Source organism: Balaenoptera borealis (genome assembly GCF_965194805.1).
Source record: "Balaenoptera borealis genome assembly, chromosome: 3".
Lineage (NCBI taxonomy): Eukaryota > Metazoa > Chordata > Mammalia > Artiodactyla > Balaenopteridae > Balaenoptera > Balaenoptera borealis.
In genome coordinates this window covers 25,347,970-25,364,506 of record NC_138866.1, presented here as the reverse complement: position 1 = coordinate 25,364,506, position 16,537 = coordinate 25,347,970, and the positions used below count along the sequence as shown (strand labels likewise).

The 16,537-nt window shown below is 52.4% G+C and overlaps 1 protein-coding gene across 9 annotated transcripts in view; it reads left to right on the top strand.

Annotated features, from left to right (window-relative positions):
- The window catches only part of TMEM63C (transmembrane protein 63C), a 452,188-nt gene that overhangs the window by 118,921 nt on the left and 316,730 nt on the right, over positions 1–16,537 (top strand). For 7 of the 9 annotated variants that reach the window (XM_082384690.1, XM_082384695.1, XM_082384694.1 and 4 more), the window contains 6 exons: positions 2,068–2,230; positions 2,467–2,572; positions 2,937–3,104; positions 5,337–5,446; positions 6,832–6,900; positions 9,793–12,726. In XM_082384690.1, the coding sequence (XP_082240816.1) occupies positions 2,068–2,230; positions 2,467–2,572; positions 2,937–3,104; positions 5,337–5,446; positions 6,832–6,900; positions 9,793–9,993 (817 nt within the window). In that variant the 3' untranslated portion in view covers positions 9,994–12,726. Of the gene's footprint in view, positions 1–2,067; positions 2,231–2,466; positions 2,573–2,936; positions 3,105–5,336; positions 5,447–6,831; positions 6,901–9,792; positions 12,727–16,537 lie in introns of those variants that run through there. The other 2 variants (XM_082384692.1, XM_082384691.1) reach the window with 1 other exon arrangement.

Here is a 16,537-nt window from a genome sequence, read left to right as displayed (position 1 = left end):
GCTGAAACACAGTTATCAAAATATTTTAAAATTCAAATTTGTAATGCAATCTCTATTAACACATTTAATAATAGGCCGATGCATTCTAAAGGTAGGCAAGCAAAAGTTACATTTTATTGTTTTAAAGGCTTCGGTGTGAAAGCTGATGTTACTTAGCTAGAAGAAGAATATTAAATTGGGCAGGGGAGTGGATTTTTGACAAGGCAACATGCAGGTCGTGTTAGATATCCAGCCAATTTCTTTTTTGTTTTGTTTTGTTTTCAGGGTTCCAAATGTTGAAAGTCCCAATTTTCAAAGGTATATTATTGCAAATGACATGCAAGCTTTCATAGCTTGCTTTATAAGGCAAGGACCAGAATTTTCCAAGCTTTCTACAATTAAACTATAACTGTAATAAGTTGATTTTTTTCCAAGATGAGTGAGTTCATCTTTGGCTAGGTCATTATCTTCAATACAGTTTGTATATGAGAAAGAAAAGAATTGTGAGTTCATGACTCAACTCTGATGCCCTCAAGAAAGAATAGCTTTTGAAGGAGTTCTGAAATGTGTCCAGGGGCTTACAGATTTCTCTTTTCAAGGAAGGTGACAGAATTGTGTAGATGGAGACACTGGAAAGCAACAGAGATGCCTGGGTCACCAACGTGAGAACAGGCAGTGTGACCATCCATTCAGGTGGCTGAATGACTACTAGTTGAAGTCAGCCAGCTAGCTATGTCAAACACGCGTGTGCAGACAGAAAAATCTCAATCATGTGAATTTAGCATGTCTAATTTAGCAGCCTGACTAATAACTAGCATCATTTTGAAATGATGATGAGCACAAATGGTATCGTAAGAGCTCAGCAATAAGTACAACACGATATGAAAATACCTCATTTCAACTGGTGACAGACTCATGGCTATAGCTGACATCGCTGTGATTTGTTGCCCACGCTCTTAATGGAAGGAGGTGCTAAATCGGAGAAAGTAAAGACGTAATCTTTTCCCTATTCAAGGCCACAGACCCCCAAAATTCTACTTGTGGGCTCTCCAGTGTCTGTGGATCCAAGTCAAACAGTCCTTCTTTATTATTTTTTTTTTGAATTTTATTTTAATTTATTTTTTACACAGCAGGTTCTTATTAGTTATCTATTTTATACATATTAGTGTATATATGTCAATCCCAATCTCCCAATTCATCCCACCACCACCACCCGCCCCCTACTTCCCCCCTTGGTGCCTGTACATTTGTTCTCTACATCTGTGTCTCTATTTCTGCCTTGCAAACCGGTTCATCTGTACCATTTTTCTAGATTCCACATATATGTGTTAATATACGATATTTTTTTTTCTCTTTCTGACTTACTTCACTCTGTATGACAGTCTCTAGGTCCATCCACGTCTCTACAAATGACCCAGTTTCGTTCCTTTTCATGGCTGAGTAATATTCCTTTGTATACATGTACCACATCTTCTTTATCCATTTGTCAAACAGCCCTTCTTTAGAGCAAGCCAGTGCATGTATCTCCTAACCCATCCACAAATGCCATAGACCACCCCCAGCCCTGCTCAGAAGGGCCCTTGTTAACTTAAATTGGTCTGAGAACACATGTATACAGTCAGCCCTCCATATCCATGGGTTCCACCTCTTCGGATTTGACCTAGTGCAGATCAAAAATATTCAGGAAAAGAATTCCAGAAAGTTCCCAAAAGCAAAACTTGAATTTGCTGTGTGCAGGCAGCTACTTGCACAGCATGTACGTTGTATTTACAGCTGTTTACATTGTGTTAGGCATTATAGATGATCTAGAGATGATTTAGAGTATACAGGAGGATGTGCCTAGGTTATATGCAAATTTTATGCCAGTTCATATAAGGGACTTGAGCATCCGTGGATTTGGTATCCGCAGGGGCTCCTAGAACCAATCCCTCATGGATACCAAGGGATGACTGTATTTGAAAGCTATTCTCCCCATCTCTACCTCCACCCCATCCCCACTTCCTCAATTCGTTTCCTCTCTCTCCTCCTTCCTCCCAATACCTCTGCCCTTTCCCTCTTCCCCGGCTTCTGTGGCTGTCTTCCACCCAGGTGTGTGTTCCTGCCAGACAATGGCGCCTTCTTTGTCAACTACGTGATCACGTCAGCTTTGATTGGCACAGGCATGGAGCTGTTGCGCCTGGGGTCACTCTTTCTGTACACCACCCGCCTCTTCTTCTCCAGGTCGGAGCCAGAGAGAGTCCACATCAGAATGGTAAGGGCCAGGCCCTTCCCTGAGCACAGCCCTCAGAGTTTCCCTTGGGCGGGTGTCAGGAAGGGGGCCTGTTAGAAGCACGGAGGGACCGGAGGTGGGAGGCATGGTGAGGTGGGGCAAGGTGCTTCTCGGACACCGGGGTTGGAAGGGAGGTTGCCATCCCGGACAAGGAGCACAGAAGCAGCCAAGCCAAGCGGACCAGGCCACCTCAGGAGGACCCCTGCCTTCTGCCCCAGAACCAGGCCATGGACTTCCAGTATGGGCGCGAGTACGCATGGATGTTGAACGTCTTCAGCGTGGTGATGGCGTACAGCATCACCTGCCCCATCGTTGTCCCTTTTGGTGAGTCATCCCTGAAGCTCACTGGGGACTGCACACCCTCGGACTGGGAGCCCCACAGCATCCAGCTCCCTCCTGGATCGGGAGGAGACCTGGGACAGCCTGTCACAAGGGTGGGGAGGGGCCGGGTCAGAGCCAAGCCAGTCAGGCGGCCAAGGTTGGGTGGCTGTTTACATAGGATGTTTGTTGGCAGAATAGGTTCTAGGGGCTCCAGGGAAGCTGCTGGTCCCAGAGGTCAGCACCACGGAGCTCCCACAGCCTGTTCTTGGCCCTTGCCACTCTGACAGACCTGAATCTAGCATCTCAGGCCTGGCGGGGGGGAGCCTTGGGACGGCCGCTGAGTGTGCCTCCGTCTCCCGGCCCCCAGGGCTACTCTACCTGTGCATGAAGCACGTCACGGACCGCTATAACATGTACTACTCCTACGCACCCACCAAACTCAACGAGCAGATCCACATGGCTGCCGTCCACCAGGCCGTCTTCGCACCGCTCCTGGGTCTGTTCTGGATGCTCTTCTTCTCCATCCTGCGATTAGGTAGGTACCAAGCCCACCCCACCATCCCACCTCTGCCTGTTCCCCATTGCTCCGTCACCCCTCAACAACAACTGTGTAGGAGCAGAAAAAGCCTGAGAAGAGCAAGGTGTTACTCGTGGAACAGGGCAAAGCCCAGTGCCTTCTCTAGGCCTAGGGGGCTCGTGTTAAGAGTCCCGGCAGACCTTGGAAGCTAAGCGGAGGACCAACGTGGTCCAAATCATATACATTTTGGTTTACAACTTTCAGGGCAAAACCAAAGCAAAACAAACAAACAAGAAATTAAAAAAACATCCTATTCCTTCATTCTAACTCAAGGCTGGCAGGAAATAAAATATTAGCTATCAGGCTCCATTTGCAAGACATTCCCTCTGGGATCCTAGAAGATGCCTGGTCTTATGTGTTGTCAAAAACCTGGAGGAGGATTCAGAGCCTGCCCCAGCAGCCAGCTTGGCTACACAAAGCTGCTATCCCCGCCCAGGTGAGCTCAGAGATACCCTCACAGAGGGAGTCCCCACAGGCCACAGACTGGAACCCCTAGCTCTCTGCCCTCAGAGTCACCCATGCCCCAGGCAGCAGTCTCTGCCAGCCCCTTCCCAGTCTCAGAAAAGGCTCATGCTGACCTCCCCATCCTCCTTCTCCCCACCACCACACTTGCCTTCCCTCAAGACACTTGACCGTAACCTTCTCAGTGGTGTGGAGAAGGGAAAGTCCATGTTTTTTCACTGCCTGTCACAGTGGCGTCAGTCAACATTCGGCTCAGTTATTTATGTGCGTTGTCCATTTGTTGTCGCCCCTGAAGACTTTCCTGCCCCAGCAGACTTCATTTTTTTTAACAATGCTTTTTTTCTAAGTATAAAGAGCTACATGTTTATTATCAAAAACAGAGAAAATTGAAAGATCAAAATTTGAATGACCTACCAGCTCACCTACAGCCTCATGTCTATCGCTCCCACACCTCGCTCTGTGCATACGTTTTGGGGGACAGGGCAAAGTGGAGGGAGTTTATTGGCTTACTCTTACTTTACAAAATTGTGATATCCATTTTATACTATTCAGACTTGTATCCTGAGTTTCTTCACTGAACATTATGTTCTGAGCAATTTCTTGCATTATCAAAATACTGTTGAGTACATGCCTTTTAACGTCTGCGTTAAATTCTGTCACTTTTAGTCAGTTCTCCATTGTTGGGATATTGAAGTTGTTTATCATTTTTTGCTTTTATAAAAACACAATAAACATCATTATGCAATAACTTCTGACTGTAAAGACTGATTTTCAATATTTATGTAGTTAGAAAACTGCTGCCATAAAAAAGTTACCAAACATCCCCAAACAAAAATTCTGAATTGCTTTTCCATGCCATTAGCACATATAACTGAGCACACTCACTTCAAAAGGGCTTACAAGGGCCAGACAGAGAAAGACAGATATCATATGATATCGCTTATATGTGGAATCTAAAAAAAAAAATGATAACAAATGAACTTATCTGCAAAACAGAAACAGACTCACAGACTTAGAAAAGGAACTTATGGTTACCAGGGCGGAAGGGGGGTAGGGATAGATTGGGAGTTTGGGATTGACATGTACACACTGCTATATTTAAAACAGATAACCAACAAGGACCTACTGTATAGCACAGGGAACTCTGCTCAATATCCTGTAATAACCTAAATGGGAAAAGAACTTGAAACAAGAATAGATATATGTATATGTATAACTGAGTCACTTTGCTGTACACCTGAAACTAACACAACATTGTTAATCAACTATACTCCAATATAAAATTAAAAAAAAAATTTTTAAAAACAGGCTTACAAGAAAAGGTGTGGGTCTGAGACTGACTGTATTTTGGGGCAGTGGCATAGATGAGTGACTCAGAGATACTTCCCAGGGACCGTGAGGTGGAAGGTAACTGACATCGAGGAGGACGTTTAATGGGCACCTAAATGGATATTTAAGTCAATTAATTTTTTTTCATGGAATCCACCGGATGCCAAGTCGTAAACTGGCCAAATAGCACAGAGGGTTGATGTCCCTGTGTCGGGCTCATTGATCAAGTTGTTAAGGGGAGAACTGGGCAGGGACATCTCTGCCCCAGGCTCCAAACTCCTACAGGGGTGCTGAGCTGGGCCGCAGGCATCTGTCAGCCCGGGCGGCATCTCAGCCGGCACCCCTGCCCACAGCTCTGGTCCTCAAGCACCACGCCCATGCCTTTCCTTTTCCTTGCAGGGCCGCTACACGCCATCACCTTCTTTTCCCTCTCCACCCTTATTGTCTCCATGATACTGGCCTGCGTTGGCACTTTTCTGGGGAAGCTTCGGAAAGCATCTGACTATGAGGTGAGTCGCCAGCCCGGCTTTCCTCCACACGTTCTCCCGGTCCCAGGGCACACAGCTCTCGGACGCCCACCTGAAGCACCACAATGACGAAAGGCTCTTGCCTTTCCCTCTGATGATGGGATGTGCAGACTCAGTGCCGGGTGTACGTGCTGCATGTGTCCTTGCAGTGGCCCCGGAATCACGCCTCCCGGGGCGGGGAAATCCGGAAGACAGCTGTCCTCTTCTCCCCTCTGACATCTCCTCTGAACCACAGGCTGCTGGCCCATCCCTCCTACGATGTGAGCCTATTCAGCCACTGAGCTGTGAGGACCATTCCAAGGCACGGAGGGTTGAGAGAGAGGATGGAGTGAAGGAGTAAAAGAGGGGGTGGTAAAGTATGATAACCTGGGGAAGGGGGACAGTCATCTCACTTTTAAGAATCTCAGGATATTGAACTTGCCTGGAAGGGAGGCCTGGCTCTCTGGGCCCCATGACTCTTTCGGCTCTTTGCCAGTGGGGCCCAGCCAATTATTAGAGAAGGGATCTAATCCATGCCAACAGAACTGTGTGCTCTAGATCAGCACTTCCTAAAGTAGGGTGACTGTAGAGGTGTACTGGAATGATTTCCAGTGGACTAAAACATTTTATATTTTTCATGGTTACACATTTATTTTTCTAGTTAACCTTGCTTACCGGCAACTGACACAGGATTTCTGTTTATAATAGTGAATTGTTTCCTTTTCAAATGAATTTAAATAAGAAAGGAAGTTGATTTAAAGCACTAGCATCCTGCTGAGTCAGAGGAGGGAGCCTCTGAGAAGAGAATCTTCTTGCTTCCAGTGGTCCCGTATCTGTGGCCCTGGGCACAGGTGCCTGCTGCCCTTTCTGCCTGGACCCTCCTCCATCCCCTGGCCCGAGTCCATGCTAGTGAAGGACCAGAGCGAACGACGCTTCTGGCTCTGTCTTCCCAATGCAACGATGTCCTGGGATCTGGTTGCTTAAGGGTCCATTCTAGAGACAGAAGGTGACAGGGGACCTAACCCCTCATCTCATTACAGAGATAGAGGGGAAATTCTGGCAGGAGAAGAGGTATTACGGAAGTCAAGGCTTCTCCTGGAGTCAAAGCAGTCTCATCTTTGAACCGCAGCCTCCACTCTGCTTACTCTCTCCCACCATGGTCCTTGCGAATGGAATATTTCAGAAGGGTCTCCCAGCTTCCCAGTCCATTCTCTGTCCCCCTGGGCTTCAGCCCTGCCAGCTGGGCTAGGGGTCTGGAAAAATAGAAGATGAGTTGAGTTTAAGGGGAGCAGTAGGCCCCTTAAGCCTGAGTTTAAGGTCCAGGCTTCTCTGGACGTGGGGAGGGCGGGGGCACCCCGTGACCCTCCTTGTCTCTCCCGCCGCTGCAGCCCGAGGAGGAGATGGAGACCGTGTTTGACCTGGAGCCCAGCAGCACCTGCTCCACGCCAACTTCCCTTGTGAGTCAGTGCCTTCGCCCTGGGGCATGTCAGGGGGCGGGTGCTCGCAGGGGTGGGCTACTCCAGCAGCACTGCGGGGACACCAGCAGTTAGTGGCCACGCTGGGTACTGGGGAGGAGCCGGGTGTCCCTGGACCCCCTCCTCTGACGCAGTAGGACTTGGCCCAGGTCAAATTGCTGCCGTGGCCCTGGCTGAAGAGCCTTCAGAAAGATAGAAGATCCAGGATTTACTCCAGGACATTCTCTAGAAGGAGCTCAGAGAGGACAAGAACTGTCAGGGCGAACCCAGCCACAGCGAGCTCAGTCGTGTAGACGCAGGGCCGTGCTGGGGCTCGGCTTCAGGACCGAAGGCTGCCTCCAAGGGCGCAGGGGCCAGGCAGAGCGGCGCAGACAGAGCCGCAGCGAGCTATTGGAGGTCTGCACCACATGGTAAGGCAGGGGCTGCGCCGGATGAGTGAGCCCGTCAGCTTGTGAAGAGACGAGGCCGGACTCAGAGTGCAGGGGTCCAGCAGGCTGGGCGTTGGCTCCCACACCATAGCTCAGCCTGGAGGGGCGTGAGCGCTCGCCCGCAGCCCAGCCACAAGTGTGGCTGCAGGGCCACTGATGCATGCACCAAGCAGGGTACCAGGTCAGCCTGTGCCCCGATGCCAGGGTGCCTTGGGGAGAACTGAAGAAGGGTACCAGCCAGCCTGGGCACTCAGGGAAGGCTTCCCGGAGGAGGGAACATCTAATCCGACCCCAGGAATGGGAGAGTAGGGGTTACCAGGTGGAAGAGTGTGTGTGGGGGAAGAGCATTCAAGGAAGAGGATCAGCCTGTGCAAAGACCCCAAAGAGAGAATCTGGAGAACCGGGAAACCTAAGACAGTTTGGGGCCTGGTGCAAACGCAGAGTGGGTGGCAGGGACCAGTGGGAGGGGAGGCCCTTTAGTCACGGCAGTGTTGGGTGAAAGCTCACAGACGCAACAGTGGGCGGATGTGCCCACGCCGGGTGCACAGAACTACAGGTCTGCCTCACTCTGAAACGAACCCTACAGATAGGGCCCGATGAGCTCTGGGAGGTGGCAGGCAAGAGGGAGCTCCAGTACCAGAGAGACAACAAAGGTTTTGAAGCAGGAAAGTCTCTCTTCACATAGCATCTCCCCTGGGGCCCTTCCAAGATGACCCCTCTGGAATATTGTCAGCAATCGGTTATTGAAACCTTACAAACTAGACGCTTCACCATTCTCGCTCTTGATCTTTATGATAAACCTGCACAGTAGGGGTTTTTATCCTCATTTTACAGATGGGGAAACTGAGGCTCAAAAAGGTGAATTAATTTAGACCCTAGAGTACTACTATGCAAGGAAGTGGCACAACAAGGTTTGAACCAGGTCTGTCAGACTCTAGAGTTTGAGCTTTAAAAAAAAAATTACTGGAATTGATTTTTTTAAATCTTTCATTATTGTAACAGAGGGGTCTGAGCATTGTAGATATTATGGGGAAAAAACAGAGAAGCAAAAATAAGAAAATAAAAAGTCCATGTTTCTACCACCTAGAGATGACCACTGATACCTTAATGTATATTTTTTCAGATATATAGATATTTTTTTAATGACATAATACTGTACACTATTTTATAACCTGCATTTTAAGTTAACAATCTCTGTCTTTCTACATATATACATTTTTACCTCTTCAAATACCCAGTCCATATTCAACTTGCCCTACATGTTCCAGAAATATCTTTTACAGCTTGTCCAGACCAAGATCCAATCCAGTCTCTGTGCTAGATTAATCTGGCACCTGTGCATGTCCCTTTTATTTTAGCACCGTCTCTGTTTTATGACTTGTTGGAGAGACCAAACCAGTAGTCCTGCAGAATGTCCCAACTTCTGGCTTTTTCTGGCTGTTTCTTCATGGTATCTTACAGGAGGTTACACTATCTCCTGTATTTCCTGAAAACTAGACGTTAGATCCAAAGGCTTGATAGATTCAAGTTCAACACTAGGGGCTAGATAGAACACATTACAGGCAGTGCTGTGAGTCACACCAGGCAATATATAATATCCCATTTATTGCCATTAATGATGCTGAAGTGACTCCCTGATTCAGGGATGACTGCTGGCTTCTTCCATTGTTCAGTTACCATTTTTCCCCTAGGACCCAAAAGTCATCTATGGGGTTTATTTTGGCCTTATGAAAATACCTAAATTCTTCTGTAGAAAGAGTATTCTCTCATCAACTAGGGCTGTTTAGTTTCACTGAAATAAATTCCCACAGGAAAGGTTTAATTCTATCCAATAATTACCTATTTTCAAAATAAGGAGTTGGTTTAAAAGTCCCTTCAAAGGATGACAAACAGCTCTGACCGTAGTACTTCTTGTGCTTTTCTATTCTGCTGCCATCCCAGGCATTCCTGGGCCCATGCCTGGATTTCACAGGTCACATGACCAAGACCTCAGCTAGCAGCCTCAGTTTCAAATCCTGATTCACAGGCCAACCAATGACACAGCCCGAGGGAGTTGGATGCGCCTCTGAAGCTGTGTTAGAAAATGCGCTAGCTCAGGAATGGGGTGGGGGGGGGTCCCTCCAGACCCCAGTGTAAGGGAGACTCACGTCATCTCCCCCTGGGTTCAGCCTGACCTGGAACCAAGAATGAATGGCACGTGTGCTGAAGGAAGCGTGGACTAGGAGTAGGAGACTCGCACTAAGTAGCCCGGGGAGCACGTAGATGCTAGATAAATGATCGAGAGCAACTGGGCAGATAGCCAGGGACTTGGGCTGCGGGGGAAGAAGGAAGGAGCCGTGGCTTAGAGGGGCAGAGGCTCTGCGGGTCAAGTGTGAGGGGGAAGCGTGTGCCCAGGGCCCTGCCCCAGATGTGACCTCACCCCATCTCCCCTCTCTGTCCCGAGCAGCTGTATGTGGCCACCGTGCTGCAAGAGCCGGAGATGAACCTGACCCCAGCCTCCTCCCCCGCCCGGCACACCTACGGCACCATGAACGGACAGCCGGAAGAGGGAGAAGAGGAGAGTGGTGTGAGGGGCTTTGCAAGGGAGCTGGACTCGGCCCAGTTCCAGGAAGGGCTGGAACTGGAGGGCCAGAGCCAGTACCACTGACCAGGACCCAAGGCCTCCACCTGGCGACGCCAGCCGGGAGTGGCGGCCAGGCGAGAGCCCAGCAGGGGGAGGCAGGAGGGTGGCCTGGACCGCCCCACTACCTCCTGCAGACTTCGGGAAGGCCCCAGCGGAGCCCTGGCTATCTGTCGGCCACGTGGAGGCCCCGACCTGCTGACCAGCTAGAACGGGAGACGACAGGCAGTATAGAGGGACCCCAGGATGGGATGGAGGATACCGGCGAGCACCGTGTCTTGGGAGCAGGGGCTGGAGCCCTGAGCACAGAGACTGAAGGCTGGGGGACTTTCCTGGCGTCACGGTGGAGAAGGTTTGCGTCAGGGAAGAGGCAGGAGGAAGCCCACTGAAGACTCTCTGGGGTCTTCGCCACCCTTCCACCAGCTGCCCTGCCCAAGGAGCTTCTGCTGCTGTCCTACCCTCACCCTCACTCCCAGCCCACCCCGCTCCTGCAGTCTGAGGAAGCAAAGGTATGTATGCTGGGCCTCGCCAGCAAGACACAGACGGCCACCTCCTCCGGGTTTCCCTGCCTGGGGAACTGTAAAGAGAAAGTCTCCGCACCCACCCGCAGGAAGGGGCAGCTGAGACCATAGACTTAAAGGGGGCGACTGAGCCCCTTCCTCTCCCTCTGCTCTCATCAGATGTGCCCGGGAGCAGCAGGGCAGAGAGCCTCCTCCTTTCTATTCCTGCAAGAGCAGCTGGAGTGTGGTCACTCAGGGCTCATTAAATGGGACCTGCGTGCACTTTGATGAAGGCTGCTGGTTACTGTAAGGTGGGCAGGGCAGAGGCAGAATTCATGGAAGGTCTTCTCCCAAAACGCTGAGTGATGAGAAACCAGATATACCTCCCCAAGCCCCCGGGCCTAATGAGAGTACCCCCAAGGTCGAGGATGTGGCCACTGAGAGCTGCTCCGGCCGCGTGCCCATCTGAGTGCCTGGGCCCCCAGGGTGACCAAGGTGGGGGGTAGCTGAGGGTGAGAAGCCCATGCTGCAAACTGAAGGCACTGGCCTCTCCCCGGCCTCCGAGCAGGACCCTTCCTCTCCTCTCGGGGCCGCCCTGCACTCTGCACTGAAGAGCAGTCCAGTGGCCTCCAGTGTGGTCCTGGCTCAGACACTGCGGATGCCCTGCGGGGGATTGAGGGGCACGGGCGGGGGCTGCGTCCTCCGTGGACAGGCATAGTAAGGCTGCCCTCCCGGGGCGGCCCCCACCCGAGGCCTGGAGGAGCCGAATCCTGAGTGGGAACGAGGCTGGTGACACCACTGCTGCAGGCCGGGGGGGTGCAGGCCTCTGGGGACAGGCCCCCATCAGGACCACCAGGCAGCCAGCGGGGGGAGACACGAAGAAGGGCTGGCTAGGGCCTGGGTGGACCAGAATGAGCCAAGTCAAATGGGGTCTGCGTGCTCTAGAGCTCTCCTGAGCTCCCTCCTCCAAAGGTCTGGGCCCCTGCAGCCAACCTACTGAGGGTGGGCGTCCAGGTTCACCTCACCTGGGTGTTTCCCACCAGCTGCCGGGCACACAGATGCGCCTGAGCTCAGATCACCTGAGCCTCACTTCTGCTCCACCCGTGCCCACATCCCAGCTCCAGAAGCTCCAAGCTTGACCCCAGAGGAGAAATAGCCCTTGAGGGGCAAATATTGCTCTCCCGCGAGAGCTCAGCCCAGACCTTGGCATGAGGGATCTTTCCAGAGATCCTGGCTCATCTGGGAGGAGGCCGTGTCTCCTCGTCCAGGTAGGAATAAGGAGGGAATTATACCCAGCTGGTCCCTCGTAAACCCAGGCCCCACGGGGCTATCTCCCCCAAGCATTTCACCAGCCAACAGGGGGAAGTGGTCCTTTCCAAAACAGTCCAGCACAGAGCCCTGCCCACCATGGGGAGGTGGCAGCTCCAGGCCCTGCCCCAACCCCAGGTGTGTGGTGAGGGCCGTCCTGCCAGAAGCTGGTCTGAGGGCTCTCCTTCACTTGGCACTACTTGCTGGCATCCGCCCCGGCCTCCGCAGCCCCTGCGGGACTGTTCCTGCTGCTTGTCTCGCCTCCTACTGCCCAGCTGGCAGCCTGTGGAAGCTACATATGGAAAGGTCCCAGCAGATGCTATGGCAGCATGGCTGGGGCTTCCCCCTCTGAATCTGGGTCAAGTGCAGTCTGGTTCTGAGAGAAGATGGTGAGGATGTTGGGAAAGTTGCTGCGTCTACTCGCTTCTCTACTCTTCCCGGAGACCCCGGCCACAGCCTCTCGACCTTCCGTGGTTACCGCTACGGGTGTGGGCATACTTTGGCTCTTTACACACCACATCCAGGCCCTCCTCAAGCATCTCCCCTCCAACCTGCTCTCTCGGCCCACACGCTTCTCACCCATTGGCCTCCGCCTACCACCACCCACCCCATCCCACTGCCCACTTCCCAGCTGCCCCCGCCCCATCTGTTCCCCCAAGCCCCGCCTCTCAGACCTGATCCTCTCTGGAGGGAGCTGCCTCGGGGGACCAGGTATTGCCTAGAGCCTTTGAGAAGTGCCCCTCCCGGGGCCTAGGGCAGCTCCATGCTTGCCTGCCTCTTCCTCAGACACTTCTGGAAGCAAAGTGCCTATCAGCAGCATTGCATCCTCTGGGGACCCCGGTGGGGAGTGTGGACTTCCCTTGGCCATCACCACTAAAGGAATGTGCCAGAACGCCAAACCTTCTTGTTATTAACGCTATGACCGTGCCTTGAATAAACAAGTTCCTCCCAACCTCTGCTGGCCTGTGCCTCTGCATCTGAACCAGCCCAGCAGGGCTTTCCCTCCATCTAGAAGGAGCCAGAGCTCCCAGAGGTGGCCAGGCTGGAGCACCACAACTTGCTTTGTGGCTTTGGCCCCTGGGGCCAGAGCTGCCACTCTAGGACCCTTGACCCCTGAGGCCTTCCCTGGCCCCTGTCCTCACAGGGGAAGGCCTGGCAAATGCTACCTCGTCTGCTGGAGAAACAAGAAGTGAATCTGCCTCTTTCCACCGTGGATGCTCTGAGAGTCCCCTGAGCAGTAGGGGAGAACTTTCTGGTCCATGAGCTACCCAGGAAGCCACCAGGGCAGGCTTTCCTGGGCAGCAGAAGCCCTGGGGTGAGTGCTGGGCCCTGAGAGCGGGCCCTCGGCCAGATGAGCAGCCGGGCTTGACAAGACGAAGACTTCAGGTGGGAGCCCGCAGGGAGCAGCACACTGGGCTCAGGTCTGCACCAGCCTCCGCCAGCAGCACGAGGGAGGGGCAGGTCAGGGAGAGGTTGGGCATTAGCGGGGTATGTGGGGCTGTCACAGCAGGCCTGCACAGGATAAGAAAACCCTCTAGCAAAGGGTAGTTATGTCTGCTGTCACACCTGTGGCAAGGGGGGTAAATTCCCTGCCCTGGGGGACATGTGTCCTGGCCCTTCCTCTAGCCAGCTCGCTGACCCTGGGCCAGTCACCTCATCCTGAAAGCAGGAGAGCAGGAGACTGACCACTCTGTCTCATTACTGAATAGAGCAGATTCAGCCACAGGGACAGAGGGAACAGGGTGTGGAGGGGGGCTTCCTCCCCCGCTGCTCCCTGTGAGGGCAGAGGCCACTCTCAGGGGCACGGTGCCCAAGGGAGGCTCCTGAGCTCCCCTCACTGGACCTTCTCCTCAAGCTTTCATAGTCCACCCATGGGCAAGGGCTCAAAGCCCCCCATGGTGTGAACCCGGGCAGGGGGCCAGGGCCCATCCCCTTGATCCCTCTCCCCTCAAAGCAATTATCTTCCAAGTCGGGTCAGATGAAATCCACAAGAGATGCTTCAGTGGGGAGAGGGGTAGGAAGAACACCCTGGCCGGGTGGGAGGGGCTAGGTCCTGCTGCCTGGGAATGGGGATCAGGGGGTTGAGGAGGGGGGGAGTGGGCAGATGGCCAAGAGGGAGGCCTGGTGCCAGGGAGGTCCAGGATGCCAGCTCCATGGGGCTCCGCCCAAGAGGGCATTGGTGCACCAGACTGAGTGCCGGGTTGGGCTCTGTGGGACTGGGGAGGAAGCAGAAGGGCCCTGGGCTCCAGGAGGCTGTGCCTGGAGGCCAAGCTTGGGGCAGCTCCCTGCCACCCTCCCAAAGCCGTCATGCTCGGGAAGCTCCATGCTGGCGGACTCTGGGTTTCTGAGCTCGCTCTGTGAAGGGCCCGGGGAAACGTGGCAGAGCCTGGCTTATGGGAAGACAGTTCACAGGTTTTTTCAACAGAAGCTGTTTTTTGAACATCTGAGGTCCCACCTTGACAACCAGCAGCCCAGCATCTCTCAAGCTTCAAGTGCTGGGTCTCTAGCCCAGCTGCAAATTGGAGCATCCTGGGAGATTTTAAACAATCCCAACATCCAGGCCCCCTCCGCGAACAAGCCAGAATTTCTGGGGTGGGGCCCGGACGTTTCTATTTTACGAAATCCCCCCGGTGACTCTGGTGTGTAGGAGGGTTGAGTGAGCAAGGCTCTCATGGAGCCGTAAGGAAAACCATCCCAGCCTCATGGTCCTGGAACCGCGCAAGCTGGTCTCAGCACCTCACACTGCCTCTCACCTCAGGGAGCGGGTAGCCCTGTAGCTTGTCCGTAGTTACAAATCCATAAGCTGGGAAACCTCTCCTCCCTTCACTCTGCCTCCAGAGAGCTCAGAAGGCAGGTGCATGGTAGGTAATCAAAGATTAGACCCAAACAAGCATTTTCCTTTGGGCTTACAAGCAGTTAATGCCTAGCGTGGGCACAACTTCTGTTGTAATCATCTTACTTTGCAGTAAGTACTACTGTTGGACCAGAGAGACACACACACCAGCTTCAGGGGTCATTTCTGCCTGTCTGGTCACCTTCAGCAATGGTTTGAAGCCTCTCCTCTTCCATCCAAACATAGAGCCCAAAGTGGCTTTCCTGACAGCTTTCGCATGTGGAATGCAATAGATTATAAGTACAGTAAACAAATTTACATAGTGGGAGGTCAGGATAGGTGCTTTGAAGAAAAAATAAAGCAGGATGGGGGGGCTGTCTAGAGATGGGGAGGATGGGGGACCAGCTCTGTGGGAACGCGACATGAGACACGTGAGCCAGTGGAGGCTGCATGAAGGGAGTGGGGACTAAATGTGGGGCCCGAGGACCAGCGAGGAGGCCAGAGTGGCCGGAGCAGAGTGAGCGAGGGGAAGAGAGGAAGGAGGCAAGGTCTGAGGCGGCCGTGGGGCTCCGTGGGCTAAGCTACTGGAGGGTTCTGAGCAGGGGAGAGACATGATCCCCTTACTAGCCACTGGGTGGGGACAAGACGGAAGCAGAAAGCCCCACTGGGGACTCTGTTGAGGCATCCAGGGGCGACAGTACAGTAGCTCAGCCAAGGACAGGGCAGTGAAAGAGGAGAGAGGTAGTGAAATTCGGAATAGGGCCTGGGGATCTCTGGATAGATTCGATGGGGAGGTCTGAGAGAAAGCAAGGAGATAAGGATGACTCCCAGTTCTTCAGCCTAAACAACTGGGTAAGCTGGTTTACCAAAGCAGAGAACACTGGGAAGGAGCAGGTCTGGGAAAAAGACCAAGTGTTCCGTTTAGGTTGTGTTACGTCTGAGATGGTGCCTTGTGTGGACGTTGGGCGGCAGGTGGCCGGATACAGAGTCTGGAGTAAGGGAGAGTTGGGCTGGAGGTGTAAACTCCAGAGTCATCAGCGTCCAGATGGTGTTGAAAGCATGGGACTGGCTGCGATCTCTACAGGCGCAAGCATAGGTCAGAGAGAGATGGGAAGGAGGATCTGCAAGGGAGACTGAAAAGGAGTGGCAGAGGGGAAGGAGGGAAACCAGGAAAGCCTGGTGTCCTGGAAGCCAAGGGAAGAAAGGGACTCAAAGGGGAAGGGGGACCCCAGCTCTAATCACACTTGACAACAAATACGGGGCAGAGAGGAATGAGCTCAAAGACGCCACCAAGAAGCATCAGCCAAGTCAAATGCTGGACACGCCACTGAACAAATAACCAGGTTTCACCCACAAATCAATAGCCTGGGGGAGGAGGCGAGAGGCTGGTAGAGAATGAGAGGTTTAGGAGACACAACCAGATACAGTGCGTGGCCCTTGATTGCATCTTGAATTGAACAAACCAGCTGCAGAAAGACATCTTTGAGATACCAGGGAAATTTGAATATGAACTGGGTGTTATTAGGTGATGTTGAGGAGATAACTGTTCATCTTGGTAGGTATGTTGATAGCATGAGTTAAAAGGTAAAAAAAAAAAAAAAAAAATCAGCTAGAAATTCATATGGAAGACTTTACGAGTGAAAGAACATGATGTCTGGAATTAGCTTTGAAACTGTCCAGCAAAAGAAAAGGGCAGGGGGAGGTCTTGAGTTGCTTCACTGCTGATTCTGGGTGAAGGGTACATGGAGATCTGTTAGGCTCTGATTTTTGTGTATGTTAACGTAAGATAGAAGAAGGGGTGATCAACTCTTCCAAGTGCTGCTGAGCAGAAGAGGAAGATGAACGCTGAGACGTAGCCCCTGAGTTTGGCAGGATAGAGACTGTTGGTGACCTTGACGGTAAGATTGGTGGGTGGATGAAAGCCTGGTTG